Source organism: Anneissia japonica, unplaced genomic scaffold, assembly GCF_011630105.1.
Source record: "Anneissia japonica isolate Jap-2015-1 unplaced genomic scaffold, ASM1163010v1 scaffold284953_len930413_cov181, whole genome shotgun sequence".
Taxonomy (NCBI): domain Eukaryota; kingdom Metazoa; phylum Echinodermata; class Crinoidea; order Comatulida; family Comatulidae; genus Anneissia; species Anneissia japonica.
Genome location: NW_022746987.1, coordinates 78,109 through 98,962, shown reverse-complemented (window position 1 = coordinate 98,962; position 20,854 = coordinate 78,109). Strand labels below are relative to the sequence as shown.

Genomic DNA, 20,854 nt, shown 5'->3' with positions numbered 1-20,854 from the left:
TTTTTTATTGTAAGTCTCAGTTTACTGCAATATGTACATAGCAATTATTAAATATAAATATAATACTAAATGGGCTAGGGCTTATATATTTTTAAAATTCTATTAATTGTTTTCTAATTACTAAATCTCTTCAAAGAATATTAAATAATTTTTAGGCCTAATTCTAAAAATCTCATTATACAGTATTGTGTATTAGTCTTTTTTTTTGTTTATGTCTGTATATTTTTAATGTTTCTGTGTAACATTATTAGTGTTTGGAAGAGTGGCTGCTTCTTTTAATTATAGTATATTTTTATCTAGGCCTCTTATCTGCCCCTGGCCATTATACCTTTACGTTGAGGTGTATATCAAAAAGGAATATATGTTTGTCTAAAACTGATATGTTTTATGGTAGAAAAAATAAATGAAAAATGGAATAAAACATAGCTACAGTATGTCCAATAGGTCGAATTCACTCCGCATCTAGGCCAGAAAATGGGTACTCTAAATGACGGGACAGTGTGCTGACTCAAGCATTCACGACTGATTCTCTTGGGAGAAAGTGAAGGTGGCTACTGTAGGCCTACTTAAAATGACCAAGGTTGAATTGGCAATATTGGATTGGATTCCATTTGGTCAAGAATAATTAAATTTATATTGCATTTGTGTCTAACACCGTATCATCTAATAGTGTGTATCCACTCGCTAATTAAAGAATACAGTATTTGTGTAGGCCTATTTATAATTTCAGTTTCATTGGATTTCGTCTTTTCGACTAAGATAGCCTGCGCAAGCAGGATTGGCTATGTATCTTGGATTCCGATATCTTGACGTTGTCTTGTGCTTATAATTATCGAATGTGCTTTTGTGCTAAGTTTAGATCTTCTACAGTCACATACATAAATGTTCACACGATTTGCTGCAGGCAATAAAATATGTCTACATTTTAATGCTGCCCATCTTGTGTGAACTTCAGGCCTAGTAGCGTTATTTCAAAAAGTACCGGATAAAAATAAACACATGTTACATATATAAGCACTGAATTATGAACTGTACAACGATTGGTAAAACTATGAAAAAATGTGTTAATTCATTACAACAATTTATTAATAAAATGTTAAAATTGGTCCATAAATGATGTTTAAAAGTCAAATCAAATTGTTCCATAAATTCTGTTTCAAATAAATAATTAAAACAACCTGTTCAAAATGTCGTCATTTAACTTTTTAGGTTCGTTAATGCTTATCTTTTAGCATTGCAAAAATAAGCAATCCGCCTAACGGGTAAGAAAAAAATAATAAATTTTTATAAGTGATGAAATTTATTATAATATTTTCAGTCCAAATTTAAATTGAATGGTTGTTAACAAACTATGTGTTAAAAACAGCAGTAGGTTTATATTTTTGTTAATTGTATAGGCCTACATTCCACATGATGATCAGATAAATTAGTACAATATTATCCACTAAATATGTGATGATCATTTATGAGGAAAAAAATGTAGAAGAAAACGAAACATTTAAGCGTGAAAATACATACCATCATGCTCATCGTCGATCATCATGTTTCCTTACGGAACCACTTTGATCAAAAAAATAAACGCAGCAGACGAGAAACAACTTAGATGTATCAGTTCTCCAATTTGATTGGTCGGTTCTTCGTCTATCTGACATGCGCGCATGTTTTTGATTGGCGCATTGGAAACTTTGACGTTGCTAATTTTTTTAGTCGACCAGCTGAAGATGAGTTAGCCAAGGTTGACTGTTACTGTAATCACATAATAGGTGGTGGGTGATTGGCTGTTAACCCGCCTGTCAGTATAAAACAAGTCAGGAACAGGATTCGAACATTCGTTGTTCAACACACTTCAAACGACGAGAGACGCGCGAACCGTGAACTATTCTTCGTCAAATATCCTGTACTGTTTATTATTTTATCGTCTGCTCCGACTAATTCAAGATAACAACATGCTTGACAGGATCTTCGTATCTGCTTGTTTATTATCCGTTGCAGTCTCAAGGTTGGTATCATTTTATTATCAATAATTATGGAAAATGGTAATATCAGTATACCATTTAATGGAATGTGAAACATGGTGAGTAGCACTTTCGATATGACTTGAGTATTTTATTGTTTTACATAGGCCTATGCTTTTCATGTTTATGAGGACTTTAAAAAAAACGAAATTGAGTTAATTGAAAGTAAAACAAGCGTACTTTACGTAGACCTGCAAGGGCGTCGATCAGTGCTTGAATTTTGGAGGGATAAATGTGAAAGAAGGAAGCCTTGGGCCGTAGGCCTAAGCTTTAGCTGGGGCCGCCCATGGCCCCCGGTGGGGTGGTGCAGGGGATAAGCCCCTTTGAGGGTTCAGGGGCGAGGCCCCTGAAGCTCGGCGTTCTAAAATTGTATAGTCGTATTAAATTGATTTAATGATAACATTATTTACTTTTCAGCATATTCATCAGTGATTAATTTACCTTGCAATTTTGAAACAAAACCCCACTTATATTTTATATTTTGTGCTGAATAACATTCATAAAAATATGTGATGTATCTTATTTTTTTATCTACTGATTAACTCCTTTGAATGGTGAATAGTAGGGGGAGGGGGTTCAACTAATGATGTCCGTCCTTGGAAATGTGAGGGACGTGTCCCTCTGTCACCAATCGACGCTCGTGCTAACCTTACGCTAGTTATAGCCTTCTTATATTTTATTTATTTGTTCTTTATACTGGGTGGACTCTTCAGTCAAAAAGACTGTTCTCCCAGAGTGCCCAGAAAATTATATATAATATATAATTATAAATAATATATAATTATAATATATAATTATAAATTGTTGATTACACGCATAATGAAGTTAATTTAGAAAATTAAATTATATATTAGCCTATATATGTTTGATGCGTTTTCCATAGACAATAGGGCCAGACATAGTTCTAATCTATCTTAAATACTTAAGCTAAAATATATTTTTAACGTATGGAGGAGGAAGTAATATCAGAGCTATTAATAAATCTAATATTAATGTACCGGTATTAGTGAAATAAAACACGGTGAAAACCAATAATTATAATCCTCAATGAGACGAGATGCACGCTGTGAATATTGACCACCGCCCATGAGAATTTTAGAACGCTTTCGGATTTCCTCTATAAATCCCTTAAGACGTAGTTTATTGCACTTCCATTTAAAAATAATTATTGTAATCTGGATTACACACATGATAAATACTGTGATCTTTGTTTAATTCATTCACAGAATTTCAAAAACCATTATAGTGGTCTTAGATTGGTAATTACTTGCCGAGGTTCATGTAATGATAATAATAGTAATAATAATAATAATTGTCGACTTATATAGCGCATATTGTAGAGACCTCTATGCGCTATTGCCCCCCCCCCACCCACATCCGGTCACTGGATGATCAAGCACATTATGGAACACACACTCAGGCCCCATGAGGGAATTCCATAATGTTGCAGCAGTAATCAGCGCATGGTGTATTTGCACCTAACCAGGTACCCAATTGTAGGTCTACTCCTGGGTGGAGAGAGACAACCGATAAAGTGCCTTGCCTAAGGTTTCCAACCCCCGATCTTAAGGTTAGGAGTCCAAGCCACAACCGATGCGCCAACCACTTCTATCCACTTCATGTGTCAGATTATGTTATGATACACAGTTCGATCAACCATTTATTTTCCATTTCGTTCGCTCGTTCGTTAATTTGCTCATTCATTCATGCATTTTTCATGCATTAAACTTTTTAAAGAACACATTTTATAAGAACACTGAGTCTGAAATTGCCTAAAAATTGAGAACCAAATACGGTTAAAATGTCAAATGAGGTTTTTATTTGAAAAAAACTTTAAAAACAAACAAATCTTATCAGAACTGTATGTGCAGCAGACGTGAAAGCAATACCCTCTGTAATACAGTACCGTAATAACAATAATAATTAAAAGTGCGTAAAATGAGAAGAAAATTAGAAACATTTTGAGTTAAAATCTGAAAAATAATAAGAACACTGAGTCTGGGAAAAAAATTACTGATTCTTATAAAAAAAAAAAAAAGGTGTAATCAGTCGTGCATTAATCCATCCATCCATTCGTCAATCCATCAATCCACCCACCCACTGTTTGTTCATTCGTTTGTCATTCATTCATTCATTTATCCACTTAATATTTTATTAATTCATGTGAACGAAATGAATAATACACCCACTATATACTTGTTATACAGTATGTTATTATTGGCTAATGGGTATAATTTCAAGTCAACCACCTACTATACAATTAAGTTTAACTTTAAGTACGATAAAATATTACGATACATTATTTAGCAACACTGCTGAGAATATACAGGGTTACTCATAAAACATTAAAACGTGACTTAAAACAGTAACAACTTTGTCCAGTATTACATTCCTTCGATTAAAAAAAATCCCTTATATTTTATTATTTGAAACATTTTGAAGATCACGTACGTTATTCGATCTTGATGTAATTTGACAAAAAATATTTGGAATGTTGTGACGTCATAATACAAGAATTCCAGAATAAAATAATTGTTCGCGTAGGCCTACCCGGCGGAAGTCGATTTTTTTTAAAAGACTTTAATGGGTTTACATTTAATGAATTTTCTATTAATTGAATTTTGTTCTTATTCCTTGTTATCAAAGGTTTAAAGAATGAGTATTATGAGGTTGATTGATAGTGATTTCAAATAGGCCTACAGACTATAGTCCCAGTTGGTCATAATACAGTAATATAATAGTCAGGCCTATGAAGCACCTTCGAGCTATGCTTATAGCTCCACGATAGACCTACTGTCAGATACTCTTTAAAGTGATGGTGCGTTATTATCCTACTCATACCAGAAAGTTGCAATATCATGTATTTAATCATATCATATTTATTATCAAGGAGATAATTGTTCATGGTGTGTGCATTAAGTCAGGCTTTGTAGAAACAAAATTTAATATGTTGATAGAACTGATTTTTCTAAGGTACAGAAAGCATTGATTGACGAAAAACTCTGGAACGGTTAATGAGGTACAGGTTTTAGAATATCTGAAAAACTAGGGGATAAGGGGCGTCACCACATTTTTCCACCTTTTTTTCTTCCCGCAGTCTTTAAATATTAAATCTGCATCGCATTAACCGTTCCCAAGTTTTTCGTCAAATATATTTTTTGTGTCTTAGAAAAATCAGTTTTACAACATATCAAAACATTGTTTTCCTCCAGAGCCTCACTTTGGGAAATATCGAAATACACGATCAAAACAAATACACGTTTTATAGCCAAAGCCCGATAGAATGATTTTCCTTTTGGAAAAAAAAATATTTTTTTTTCACTAAGAAGAAATCAAAAATAATTGTGTGATGTTTAAAAGCTTACTTATGTAGCTTTAATAATGAAGTTGATACCTAAACTTGGAATTTAGCCAAAATACTTGGGGAGAGGGTTGGTTGGCACTGAACAATAAAATTAGGCCTAGGTCATGCAAAAAAAAAATTGCCTACCGACCATGAATTAATTTCTAAATGTGACTGGGGAAAAGGTGTTGTCACGAGGTCCTGAGGGAAACTCCTACCCTGAATAGAAAGCTTGCTCCCCATGCGATCTCATAATAATATCAATTCATTATTTTGCTAGCTATGCCGCCTTGCAAGCATACACCACCCCCTCCCCCAATTCCGCTAAATTTCCCGTCCTCCTCAGGCCTCCAACCTAATGTCATTATACTCCAAGATACGCTAGTACTGTGCAACATAACACTTTTTTGGCCTTACAAAGGCAATTCAACAGAAGGACGCACATCTCGGGACATCAAAGGTTATAACTCTGGCATCGACATTCTAGGCGCAAGTGCGTCCCTACACGCTGAACGTCACAAAAACCATAGCAACCAGACCATAAACCGTTAACAAGCTCGCGGTCAAAAAAAAATCAGATGTAACAGACATTGCGAAGTACCCTAAATTAATAAAATAAAAACTAACACCATAAAACGAATGGCACGCATAGACTAATAATTGACGGCTGTACTCGCAACTAGTATCGGATTGTCGATGCCACAGTAAAGATCAAAGGACTGTACGCACGCGCTATGTTCGAGAGCGGAGATGTGCGTCCTTCTGTTGAATTACCTTGGCCTTACTTTGGTATTTTGAGGTGTGGCTCCTATATTATTATAAACTAAATGAACTAAATAAACATATTTTTCTTCGCTAATTACCGCTCTCGTTAACCAATCTAGCTTTCTCCTAATGAACTGTAAGCGAGACGGCAATGCAAGGCTCCGGTCTGCTAGCTCGACGTCTGTAGGACTAATTCCTCCATGGTAGGAGTTATACATAGGCTACGTATATTCATCCGAGATTCAGAAATGTTAATATAACGCACACACCTGTTGAGCATTTGAGAAGCAAAAAATAACCGAACCAATCAGAATCATTTGTGATAATTTTTAACATTTGCGAATAATTCATTGAATGACTGTACTAGACAATTGGATAATTCATATTCATAAAGAAGTATTGGATTGGATTGGATTGGAAGAATAGGAAAAGGGTGTTTTCACTCTTGCCTAACTTTTTTGCTAAGTACAGGGCCGTTTGTCTGCCAGGCATGATAATAATATAAATAATAATAGTAAAAACTAAAGGGATCATAAGAAATAACAAAGAAAAATACAATGCAAAGAGTCTTTTCCAGAAATGCAAAGAGAAAGACAAGCGAAATAACTGAACTAAAACATATTAAAACCGGTTATGTGACCTCAAGGAAATTGAGAGTGATGATTAGAAGAAACGCCCCCAACCCTGACAACTTTAAGACGGGACCAAGATAAACATTCGACCCTTCTTGTTATTCAGACTTACTGGCGGGGGGTAGCTACATTTCTAACCACATTCATTAGTAATATATCACGTCTTTGAACGATACATTTTTAGAGCAAGGCCGGTCATACACCGGGGCACTTTTGTGCAAGTTTATGTTGCTCTAATGTACGTACGACGATGACTTAGCCCTAATTAATGTGCTTTCTATTTGTAATTTAATAAATACATATCAAAATCCATTTAGGATACCGATCGTAGAATTAAAATTATCGTTGGTCTACTATGTCTAAATTATAGGGCTAAATATAAAGTTGTAAATATATAAGATTAAAATACGATTGCCTTTTCTGCACCCCGTATTGTGCTAAATTTAACGTAAAATTGGAACGCCCTTCGGTGTCACCTGTCCTGCTGACCACTTCGTAGAAGGTTAAGTTTATATCATAATATCAATTTTTATAAATAGTATCAATTTTCAAATGCGTCAACGTCTCTATTCTTAAAAGGCTATTACTATTTTATTGATCGTGAATTTGGCAATAAATGGTATAAGCTTTTATAACGCTGTTATGGTGAATTGTGTAGCTACCGAGGTCCAGATACGCCAATCGCTGTGCAACGTAACATTTTTTTTATTACCGCTTTAGGTATTTTGAGGTGTGACTCTACATTATGATAAAGTAAAATATATTATAGACATAGACCTATGCCTTTCTTCGCTAAACGCTAATCTAGCTTTCTCTTAATGAACTGTAAGCGTGTAAGGCTCCGACTCGACTCGACGTCTGTAAAGAGTTAGACACGTATAGTCATCCGGGATTCAGATATATTAACGCACACACCTGTTTCAAATCTAAGATATCGGCCTACTGTCTATGGATAATAGTACTTTTAAAATCAAAATGTAATGAAAAGATTGAGTAGGGCCTACTCATTTAAATAGGCCTATAATGATCATATAAGGTATTCACTTCCAATGAGAAAATGTAAAACAACTCGGTTTCCGGCAATTGACAGACGTTAAGAAACAAGAGCTGCAATGCCACATTGCCCCGACGGCTGCCGTCCGACACGACTGCACGGTCGACTGTGCGCGTGCACGGATCGTTATTTATGACGATCTGCTGCTCAAACTGAAGACGTGGCATCGTCATCATTCGTCAAGCGCTCACGTGTGCACCCGGCTTAACGGCGGCTATTTAGCTAAGAAAATATGTTTTCATTATTATAAAAACTAGTGATTTGTTTATTTAGATAATAGATTTTATTGTGCAAGTGTAGGTCGGCATCTAAGACCGACAGTAAGCCTCTAGTTTATTTTAATGTCGTCAATGGCTGAAAAGATATGTCACAGTTGTGTTTTAAAAATAAAAAAGGTTTGTTTTTTTCAAGGACTCAATTATTATTTAATTCGTGTTTCCGTAGCAACCTTGATTGTTTTATTTAAATATAAAAGAAGTGACGCTAACAGATATTGACAAATACATTATACTGGGATGATGTCATTATGTTAGAACTGGGCCTATATAAAATGAAAAAGGGTAATGTTAATTAAGGTAATCCGAGAAGTCTTTTACGAATATTCTTGAAATGATTACATTATGTACTATATTGATTAATCTTGAGGCTAATAAAAAATAGTGCAATGGGTTCATAAACGAACTATAAACATTCTGATTATATCCGATAAAAACAAATCACAAAAGACATAACAATCTTAAATTAGCCTAGGATCGAACGGTCTGTTTTGCTTAAATTAATTGTGCTTGACAAGTACCTGATAATAAAGATATTATGTTTTCAGCTGCAATGGTAGAAAAAAAAACAAGTAACGTGCTAACTTTACTTCCTGTGACCTTATTAGCATGTAAGCCGTTTAGTAGTTGACTATAATGTTAAAATCAAATTATAATGCAGAAATCAGTTCGATAGAAATAGGCTTCTGCATATATTAATCATCATTTAAACATAATATTCGATTTTTTTAAACCCGGATTCTGAGTGAACCGGAGTTAATTTCATCAACTTCAAAACCATATTGATGTTTATCAGGGACACGATGACATACCGGTATGAATGACGTAAGACTACATCGCGTATCCGCTATCGCGTAAATGACGTCATTAAACTTCCTCAATAGCGTGATTTAAGTCACCAGTTACATGAAAACAATTTATAATAGGCATGCACGTTATCTCGATAACAATAATAGCTATTTTTTTGCAAACAAGTAATCTAGAATATTGAAACAAAGACAAAAAAAAATTCTTTCTATTCGTACAGCAGTTATCATTTCCCTTCAGGCATTCCACTTCCACCCAGCTAACAATTTGCGTAAAAATAATGTTGCAATTTGGTGAACAAAACTAACATTAATAAATATTAATAATAATGGGTTTTTTTGTGTTTGATAGGCATCATGTATAAAATTGTCCCTTAGGCCTATCTAACGTGACAGTTTATCTTTTGTAAGCCTTTGTAGTTTTTAGCTCTTTGAGGAGCTCTAGAAACAACTAGGCTGATTGATTAATAATTTTTGTATGGGCGGTCGTTAGGGCTACTCTACTGCCTCTATTATACTGCCCTCATCAGAGCTTTCAAGATTAAGAGAACGTGTTTAGTGGATTACAGCACGTGCGTGGATTTGTAGCAAATTAAATGTTGAATCTGGAATGTCGTAATGATAATTATATCTGGATTTTTTAAATTTCTTTTTTTATTGTATTTGTATTAATAATTATTCTTCATTTCTGCTCGAACCATTCAGCATATTCCTATGATTTGATGAAAGTAAGTTATAATAATACCTGATCGTACAAACCTGACATATCTTGATATATTATCCAGCAGCGATGATGTCTCCTCCAGCGAGTATTACCATGAAATAAAACGATGAAAATGCATCGTATTCCGTTCATCATCGTTCGCATACAAGTTGTTGAAATGTAATTCGCAGATTTAATGGCTTCTATTGTCCGGATAATGTTTGGTAATTCAATTCATTACAAAGTTACCATCTGCATCAGGTTTATGACGTACATTCGACAGTCTGGCCTACAATCTAAACTAAACGATAATACATGTCCCAGACTATGTCTTCTATTCATCAATCTAGTGCAAAAAGTGCATCGAAGTTCCAATAAAAAATGTATATGTAGGCATATATATATATATATATATATATCTATATATACATATATATATATATACATATACATTTATATATATATATATATGTGTGTGTGTGTGTGTGTATTCATCTCACAACATAAAATATACAATAATAAGCAAGAAAGTGGAGGAAATCAGGCGAAAGTAAACCTATACTAATTTATCCACCTGAACAAAAATAATACCAAACATTAGGAGAAAAAAAGTAAATAAAAATATATGAATTATACATTTTTAAAGACCTACCGGTATAAGCTTTTCTAGCTTATAAATATAGCTCCACTGTGTGTGAGCTTTTTAGTCAGGTGTGAGAAGGAAAGTGCCTGGCGGTTAAACCTGCGCGTATACCCTGTAGATCTCTGTGGTCTAATGCGTATGATACTCGCTTGATAGCCAGAGGTTACGGTTTCGAATCCCGCCAGACACTTTGTTATTCATACAACTGAATTAAAGGAACTATTTGTTGAAGGGCTATGTTTGATATGATTATAACATCTTGTTCCTATTTGAGCACTGTTATTATAATTTATCCATTTGTATTTAAATATATAGGCCTATATATAATACTACCATTATGATGTTTAAAAGTCATATAACAAATAATCAAGAAAGAGAAAGCAGTAGGTCTAAGGACCAAAAAAAAATCATCCTCCCGTCGGTACTATTTCAAGCAAAAGCCTACCGCCCTTTTTTTTTGGTGGCGAACCAACACGCATGGCCATTAATATATATTAATGACTTTCCCTGAGGAAGTGTACTATATATAGGCACAATATAGATTTCACACAAGTCCCTAAAGAGGTGCCTTTTTCCATTTTTCCATTTATAGTAAATCTGAAAATCTTTTGTTAAAAAAAAAAAAAAAAAAAAAAAAAAAAAACCACATGAATTGCGATTTGTGAATGAACCATTCCGTTAAGCCCCTCCCCTTGGATATTATTGCAAAAGTCCCACAAAACAACAGTGTTAAAACATACGTAAAGACGTGCGCACTGTTCTGATTGGTCAGTTGTTAAGTTTGATTAGCACTTCGGAAAGGTCCATTTAATGATAAGGTAAGACTAATGTTTGTATTGTTGAATTGTTTGTTTAAACTTGCCTTAAACTAATAATATTTTGATTGCTTATTTGCATTCCGTATTTTTTTTAATTTTCCAATTTAATTTTACATGCTCTATCTTGATAATGAGAAGTCTCCAATGTGTCGTGTTTCGTTATTAAAGCAACGTTTATGTGATTTAGTAAAGTAATTATTGTTATTATTATTATTATTATTATTATTATTATTATCCTCATCATCATCATCATCATCATCATTATTATTTAATAACACATGATTAGTTTGTGTATATCCTACGCAATAATTGCTGAATTAAAAAAAAAAATGTAAATTCAGAAAACTACACGTGTTGGTCGTGAAGTTGTCAGTGACGTGTATTTGGATGAGTTGCTTGTTCCTATTGACTTTTGATATTGGTTTACCAATTTACAACAGGAAGCTTAGTTACTAATTATTGCAATATCTGACATTTCTGATGAAATTGGTGAGCATAAAAGCTACACTGTAATCGTAACCGTTGTACCAATGGCACAATATTATTCTAATGAAACATAATTCAGTTGTGTTAATGACATTCTGTTCGATCGGTTGAAATCAAATAGTGTTCCAGGAATTCAGTTATTTCTTAAGATCATTATAAACTTAAGTTAATACTTCCAAAAACCAGGAGATGGTGTTAACGCGATGATTACTTGCATGGATGAGTAGGTAAAATAAAATAACCAGTAAGACATTTTATGTTACGGCTATACAAGAGTGGAACAAACTACCCTATATGATCAAGTCTTCACCGAGTTTAAATATGTTCAAAAAAAGAATAAAATTATATTTAGCAACAAAGTCTGAAATGACAAACAATCAGTAAACAGTTTTAACATATAAATATGCTTGGTGTTATAAATATTAATGTTTGTTTTAGTTTTTAACCAACTTTTATGTATTATTTTTTATTTAAGGGATCCCAACGGAAATAAACCGATTCGGGTTTTTTGGGTTATCCTGAGCTGTAAATGTTTTACTAAATTATCTTTTTATTGTTCATTGTTTTGTTATTTGTAATGTGTTGAATTTTGCTCAAATAAATTTGAATTGAATTGAATTGAAATATAATAAGTGCTGCAAACTGTACAAGAATTATAAACCCAATTCAAATTATAAATGTTGAACGCAATGAAATGAAATCTGCAAGTGAAAGAAATGAAGTCACTTACAACCGGAATCCAACCGGACTTCTGCTGGAAACTGGCACACCAACCCGAATAGAAGTAACTGATTTTGCACATGTCCCATATACGTGGACCAACGCTAGTTCTCAACGCATTGCAAATAATTTATATTAATATACCTTACTATATACTGTATATAATAATTGTCAATAGGATATATTAAGGTATCCTGTAGTTAGTGGTTCGATCTTTATAATTATGTTATTGTCAGTGAAAAGATAAATAATAATAAGCAGAGATTTGCAAGATAGAAACTAGGCTTATGTTTGATTGCAGTATTAGTAACCTCAGGAGCAATGTACTGCAGTAATTGCCAATTAACAGGATAATTGAGCCTTCACAGCGTCTTGTCTCTGTTTAACCATCACCTACTTTTGCAAGGTTCCATTTTCACTTGTTGTGGTGGATAAATCGGTTCATTCACGTTTACGAGTTAAAATATGGTTGTGATTATTAGTACAATGTGCTAAGTATATATACTAAACACTTTCAAACAATCTTTAAATTAATAATAACTTTTATATACATAAGTCAAATAACGACGGATACAGGTATGCTAGTTAGGCCTATATGATGCTCGAATTATCAAACCAATATTATAGATTGGGTAGTGTTTAATAGTCTTATTTTCACTAAAATTTCATATTTGATGTTTATATTGCAGTTAGACATGAATATTATTAGCATTTTTCAAAACTTTTATTGCGGGGTTTTAATCGTCGACACCAAACTAAGAACCCCATAGTAGTTCCGATAAAAAAGAAAATAAGCCCACAGGGCTGGAGGCTTTTTGTTTTGTTATTACTCAGCCTAAATAATTATGCTTGTGAATTCGAAACGTACGAAGAAATAATAATAACTAATACACCCACAGTTTGAACCACAGTTGGCAAGGTCTACTCTTGTAAAGAAGGTTTCTGTTTTCCAAATTAAGTCCAACAGATACGCCTCTCATTTTCCCATTTCATCATGACCGGCTTTAAATGCTTAGTTAGTCTGTATTCTGTAGCTTTAAATATATGTAGCTCAATAAGAAGATGGAGCGAATTCTGGTTGGTGTGTTGTCATGTCGAAGAGTTAAAAGTTTTGGAAGTTCGATACTGTCTTCAATAGAGGGCGCCTTACCTAACTATGACTCACCTGTTATTAATGGAAATGTTTCATGTTTTATTTGTTTTTTTTTTATTTCTTGCAGTGTGATGTCAGCTACCCTTGCTACCAGCTGCAAATGTTCGAAGAAAATTGAGAAATGCCCAAAACTGAAGTGCCCTCCAGGCTCACTGCCTGTGGAAAATCCTTGCAAAGGTTGCTGTCGTGTATGCGGAAAGGTAACATTGGCGTGTCGATGTTTCTCATTTTATACAGAGTGGCTTTCACTAGTTCACTTGTCATGATTCTTTTTTTTTATCTCGGTATAGCAGGATTGATGTTACCATCAATGTTGATAAGAGGTGCTCACAATATTTATTTTTTTAATTCATAAGCCATGAAGTTATTGCACCTATGACTGAAACATAGCGTGAGCCACTTTACAACCCGTAAATAGTGCAAGCTGGGGTAAATAAGAATGGTCAGCGTGGGGTTCGAAACTTCGACAACGAGGTTCAGAAGCAGAACTTAAATCGCTGGGCCAAGCCGCCCTCCCTTTCTATTGAATATGTTTTTTAGAAAATGTTATACCTGCCAAAAATCGTTTTTAAACACCCCTTGAGAAAAAACAATCCGTTTCCTAAGTAGTGAAAATATGACCGGGCTGTATCTCATTAACCGTTTCCGAGTTTTTCATAAAACACTCTTTTTGTGTCTAAGCAAAATCAATTGTAAAACATATCAATTTTTCCTCCGGAGACTGGCTTTATGTATTTAGACCCAATTGAAAAATGTCATGGTGCTACTAGACTAAATAGATGAACTGAAATGAAATGAAATAGTTCAAAGTTCGGTCACGGACATTGTGTTGAAACAAAACAAATTATACTCTTGTTAGTGAGAAAAAAAATGACAGGAAAGTCTGTTATTTAGGATGTTCTTGTTTTTACAGACAGAAGGCGAGGAATGCGGGGGCTTGAACGATATATATGGACGTTGTTCACCCGATCTAATATGCCAGCCCGGGTTATTTACCTTCAGCAAGCTGAGTATTCCAAAGGGAACGTGTAGCAAACCATTTGGTTTTGATATGACGGCAGGTATGTTCCATATAATTAATGATAACAATTCAAACAGTTTATAGTAATTTCATATGTGTGTTAAAAATAGAAATCAATAGATTGATACCGAAATACGATACATCAGCATCCCACGCCCAACTCAGTTTCATCTATTCAAAAATGCTATTATTAAGGTATAAGAAATGTTGAAATGTCCAGTTCCTTTCAAACTGCAAACATTTTTAAAGATCATTAATCATCAAGATGTTGATGATGATGATGATTATGGTGATGATAATGATGATGATGTTGATAATAATAAAAAGGAAAATGTTTCAAACTTCAACAATTTTTAAAGATCATTATAGTAATCATATGATGATGACGATGAAGACGATGATGTTGATGATTATGATAACGATGATGGGATGATGATGACGATGATTATGATAATGATGATGATGTGATTATGATGGTGATGGTTGTGGAGGTGATGCTGATATTGATGATGTTGATGATTATATTATAAAGGAAAAGAACACTCACAAAACTAAATCTTTTACAGATTTTATAAAACTAGAAGATTTGCATGATGATCTCTGGGATGATAGTTGGGAATTCTCATTTGGCTCATCAGAGGAAGTCAAGGAATTATACAACGTTTTCGACGTATCGAAAGGTACGTAAACAATTAGTAATTTAAGTCTTTGCTATAAATACGTTATAAATATTACACAATTTTAATAAACTGAACCTTTGACGACAAACTTGGACGTTTGTCGTCCGACGCCATAATGAGGGCGTCAGACTAAAATACTAATTTTCCGAACCAAACAAAGTGATTGCCAATCCCGAATATTGATCTAAAAGACTTGGACCCCTTGTCGGCATATTTCTGAAGCCAACACTGAACTGAAAACCGAACACTAGACTGCGCCAGGGATTAGGGCTACAATGGCGTTACCATGTATTTTGTGAATCGACTCACTAACATTAACAAGTTTCGATTGAATCTCCAAAAATGTCTTATAAAGTGTTTGTATCGTTTGTTCATGTCGATTTTAGATTATTTGAGACCAGAAGATGCGAATCCAGAATTGTGGGAAGGCTGGGATTTCTCGTTCTCATCGGACCAACAATCAGACAAAATGTCAGACTTCGACAATGGTAAATATTTACAGTTTTCAATATTGTTTTAAAGTTTTCATGGCGAAGTAATAATACAATAAATGCTTGTGGTACACCACTTAGATAATTCTGAAAAGAACTGTAGTTTTAGTTGAGAATGTCTCGGCGTTTCGATTGTTGCTTCAATCGTCATCAGGAGTTGCTTTAATCATCATCTCATGATGACCATTTGAAGCAACTCAATCGAAACGTCGAGATGTTCTCAACTAAAACTACAGAAGTTTTCACTAGCTGGCATGCATTATACGTTGTCATCATTATACATAATCATCATCACCACCATCATCACCGTCATCATTGTCGTCATCGTTATCGTCATCATCATCTGACTGTCTGCCCACTGTCCGTCCGTATGACCGTCACTCCCTTCTTCTATCCATACCTCTACCCATCATCTCTAGCCTATCACACTACAATCCACCCACCCATCCATCCATCTATTTTTCCATCTGTACATTTCCATACATAATATCATGCATACATACATACACATACATGTAGGCCTATTCGTCCATCCATCCATTCGGTCATCCATCCAGCTATCCATCTAACCATATATCGTCCCACTTATACCAATGTTTACTACCTATCAGGTCCAATGCGTGGGGAGGCGGTACGGCACGGCAAGCCTGCTCATGACTGACGCTGCGCGTCTTAAACTGCAGTGGTGGAATTTTACTTTCATTCGCCTCTATTTCTACCCCTCTTGTTATACCCCACACTTTTTGAGTCCTTAGGAGGTCGCTTTACCCACCAGAACCAGAACCAAAACCACAACTAACTAACTAACTAGCCAACCATTCATCCATCCATCATAACATGTATTTATCCACCTATCCAACCAACCAACCAACCAACCGACCACTTATATCCATCCATCCATCCATTTATCCATCCAGCCCACCATCCATCCATCCATCATATTAACATCCATCCATCTATTTATCCATAAGTATAAATGGTTTGTTCCTGAGTTTAACAACGTTATTACATTTCGTTCAAAGGTATAACACAGAGGGAATCGTCGTCGTCGTCGAATGAGATATTTGATGATTGGTTGTTTTCGTTCTCGTCTGGGAGTGTATCTACATTCAATGAGAATGAGATAAACAGTAAGGAATTAGCCTATATACAACACCATCATGATCATCGTTGGCACACTTATCATCATTACCATATTCCTCATCATCATCCTATTTACATCAGCATCGTCAACAGTAGGCCTTAGTCAATCAAGTATTGGAATCTCGATCTATACGCCCCGAACTCCTCAACAAAGTTGGCGTTGGTGGCGCATTCATGACGTTTCATTACACTACAATTATAATTGTCACATCGAAATACTGTCCTACAATAATTGTATATTCAGTAAGAAGTCAACGATCTGTTTGTGTTTGCTGCCAGCTGGCGGGCAGGTAGACACTTTCAATCAATCCTGAAAGTTGTAATAGTAAATCCGGTTGCATGAATGATGCGATGCCTCATAGTCTAAAGATAGAAATGAACAGTCCTCCATATAATAAGCCTACAATATGATGCCATGCCTAAAAGAAACTAAAAAGTCAACAATCTGTTCAATTATTCATGTGCATTGCTAACACAGAAAGCGTGGATGAGTTATGAGTTAAAAGTAGTCAAAGAAAAAAAATACATTAAAAGGTAGACACACGCTCCCGCTGGGAGCCTATTTTTTCGATTTAATTTTAGTGATGAAGGTTCTTTGTTCAACTTCAATATATAATTTATTGAAATGCAATATAAGTGTCTGGTATTCGAGACGCAGACCCTCTGTTTAGGATGGGGGCGCGCTGTCCGACAGGGAGACTGATGATTTCAGGCCAGGTGCAGTGTCCATGACCAAGACCTTGTGCGGGTCCGAAACTGTGCAATCGTGGGCCAGTTTAAGCTATTCTGAGACGTAAAAGAACATATTATACCTAGAGAACTATAAACCCTTACTTTTTTCCCATTTCTCCGATGAGGGGTGGGGAATTATAAGGTCCCGACCCTCACTGGTTCCACCACTGTTCCGGAGGCATGGGGATGATCAATTGTTTTCATCAGAGGTTACCTCCGTAATGTGATGAACTTTTACTTTAATGTATTACTCTTTCCTACTCAGCTTCTTTTTTTCTATTTCTAACAGGTCGCAATTCAGAAAATAACGACGTTGAGGGCAGTGGTAATTTCTTCAACAAAATCAACGCACTAGACTGATGGGAAAGATTGATAGCAGAGAGCCAAAGAAGCGATAGACCTATGTTTTATTGGCTGACACTGATTGATTGATTGATTGATTGATTCAATTAATTCAATCCATTCAATCATAAATTTCCCCTGATGAAGTCGCATAATGCAGATCACAAAGTATCACGAAAATATTAAACAGATGTAAATATGTATAATAAATATTAGACAAAAACCAACATAAACCTTATAAAAATGTAAATATAAAATGCTTCAGGTAAAACTCTTTGAAGTGAATTAATACTACCGGTTCGTATGATAATACCTGTAGATTGATGAACTACATAATCATGTCAGAAATTTATCAGGTTATTATGTTAATATTTATACCATTATTATTAAATGTAAAATTAATACTGTATCATTATTTCTTTCTGCTACTTTTGTCATTTACGAGGCCCTAATTACCCAAAATAACCCCCCCCCCCCCACCACCCACCCCATTCGATATTGGCAATGTTCCATGGTTGTATGCCACTTAATTAAAATTATACAAAACATAGTTGATCGCCAAAACCGCTTTTGGTGTTACTGACCCTTATATATTTCAATGACCCCCTTGCTGACCCTAGAGTATGTACAGACCACCTGTATGTGTCTGTCGACTCCCGAGGGAGCAATAGACCCCAGGTTGAGAACCGTGGTTTTATGCCATCATTTCCCCAAAAAAACAAAGCTTGCACACAGACCAAATTAATGCTTTACTAAATGCAATAATGCAGAATAGTCTCCAAATGATTTTAAGATAATCAAATACTGTATTAGTTATGCATACTAGCATCATTGCTATGCAGTAGTTAGTAAAGATGTCATAATGATGTAAATATGTAAAAACTGATGTCATGAATAATTTAATATGTACTGAAAATATTTGTTATTACAGTACTCTGTTATGTTAATGCTGATTACTATTTCTTAAATCCTGCAAGTCTACGACTGGTGTACTTGACAAAGATACTCCTCATTCTGTGTATTCATTAAAATATATTAGGCCTACGTCAAATGAGTCTTTTGTTCCTGACCTTTATGATGTAGGTATTGTAGTGGTCACTCTGTACTGTACATATCGAACTGTAGCCTGCATTCCAAGCCTAATAATTTTGATATTCCAGTGATTTGAAATACAGTATATTTTACTATATATATACAGTTTTAATTTTTACTGTGCTCAGTGCGCCTTCCTCTTCAACTTAATTCGCTCAATGGTGGCGCTGTCCAGAAGGATGACAAACTACTAACAATGGACTTGTATTTGGGTTTTCCATAATAAATACATTTTTTTTTATTGCGCTTAGTTCGCCCTCCTCCTAAAATTAGATCGCTCCTTAGTGGCGCTGTACAATAGGATGAAAAATACTACAGTATCAAAGGTGCGATATGCTTTCACTCATCGACAGAACACGGTAGCTTTTCACACAGTCATAATTTTTAATATTGTTGATGAGTTATTTCTGAAGCATAGTAAAATTCAAAGAACTGATGGTGATCAAAACAGTGATACAGTTCTCCCTCTAATTAAAGACCACCTCCAATTAAAGACCACTTTGTGGTCCCAAAATTCACAATCGTCTTTTATCTATACTATTCTAATTAGAGACCAAAGCTACTAAAGAACATGGTGACGCCGGGTCCCAGAAGTGGTCTTTAATTGTAGAGGGACCTATAATTAATTGTAAACAGTATTTCCTAGGTTGATACAATCGGCAGGCCTTATACCAAATTTTCATTACTGATCATCCACTAAAAATTTCAAATTTTGTTTGATTAGGTCTGTCCTATCTATACTTATATATCTGTACTTGCCAGCCAATGTAAACTGAATAGTGTTAATACTGTAGAAGTATAGAAATCTGCTATTTTTATGGCCAGGAAAAAGGATAGAAACAATACTAAATTTTAGAATGTAGTTATTTATTTAAGTATAATCATTGCAAATCATCTAATAATATGCCAAAACTTAAGTAATCAAACAAAAAACACCGGTTTTCCGACTACAGTATTTAACCCACCACCAACTAGTGCCTTTATTTGGGAGTAAGGGGTTTCCTGACATCAATACCGTTAAGATTCAAGATTCAAAGATAATTTCTTTTATTGCCTAAAATATAGAGAAGGCCGGTGCAACATGTGATGCACAAACACTTTCTAGGGGCTTATTATTCTCCAAAAAGAAATAAACCTTAGGAAGGGTTGGTAATTCATTGGTAGAGAGGTGGAACATTTGCCAACAGTGTAGGTGGGGCGTTCCAAATCATGATCTGGAATGTTATGACAAAATTGGAACTTTGCAATGATGGAGAAATAATCCCAGAGATAGAAAACTTCCCAACATGGATGAAAAATGTCCTCCGAGTGAGGAATTTACCCAAGGACTGGAAATTCCATGGTAGGTGTAGGTTATATAAGCTCGTGTTTTCTTGTAGGCAATTTTATGTTTAATGTGTGTTGATCGCTTGGTAATCGTGGTTGATTTTTTATGGATTTTAGTGTGTCGGAGGCAACTAATGAATATTAATTATCTGCCGCAGTTGTGGCTGTGTAAAAATGTTTCTTCTCTGGAAATCAAGATGACGTGTATGTCGCCCTCTCTTGTTAAACTTCATTGAACAAATCTTGTAATGTAACCCTTGTCGTTGGCCATTATAATAATATGAGCTATCCCATTTTACATATACTGTATTCTGATCATACAAATAGTGAAAAAAGATATTTATAGATCACATAGCAAATACTACAAGTTATATTAAATATTATTATTTTTAAGTCTTGTAGAGTTTACCAACAATCCACCGGCAACCCCATCTTGCATTATCTTCTCCTAAAACTGTACAATGCAATTAAACATTCATCACAACCGCTAACTTTGTTCCTGTGAACATAACAATCGTTTCCTGTATGCGACCCTAACCCTGGCAGACACGAAACGTTATTACTGTATAACATTCTCGAACGCTATGAACGTTGGTGTTGTTTTTGATAGAAAA

At 34.7% G+C, this 20,854-nt stretch overlaps 1 protein-coding gene across 1 annotated transcript; it reads left to right on the top strand.

Annotated features, from left to right (window-relative positions):
- Positions 1 to 1,750: 1,750 nt before the first annotated feature.
- LOC117120346 lies at positions 1,751 to 18,873 on the top strand. Its single transcript, XM_033265373.1, has 7 exons — positions 1,751 to 1,999; positions 13,481 to 13,613; positions 14,327 to 14,474; positions 15,001 to 15,114; positions 15,501 to 15,602; positions 16,628 to 16,735; positions 17,770 to 18,873. The coding sequence occupies exons 1-7, from the start codon at positions 1,947 to 1,949 to the stop codon at positions 17,838 to 17,840; spliced, it is 729 nt and encodes a 242-aa protein (XP_033121264.1). The 5' UTR covers positions 1,751 to 1,946; the 3' UTR covers positions 17,841 to 18,873.
- The last annotated feature ends 1,981 nt before the right edge of the window (positions 18,874 to 20,854 follow it).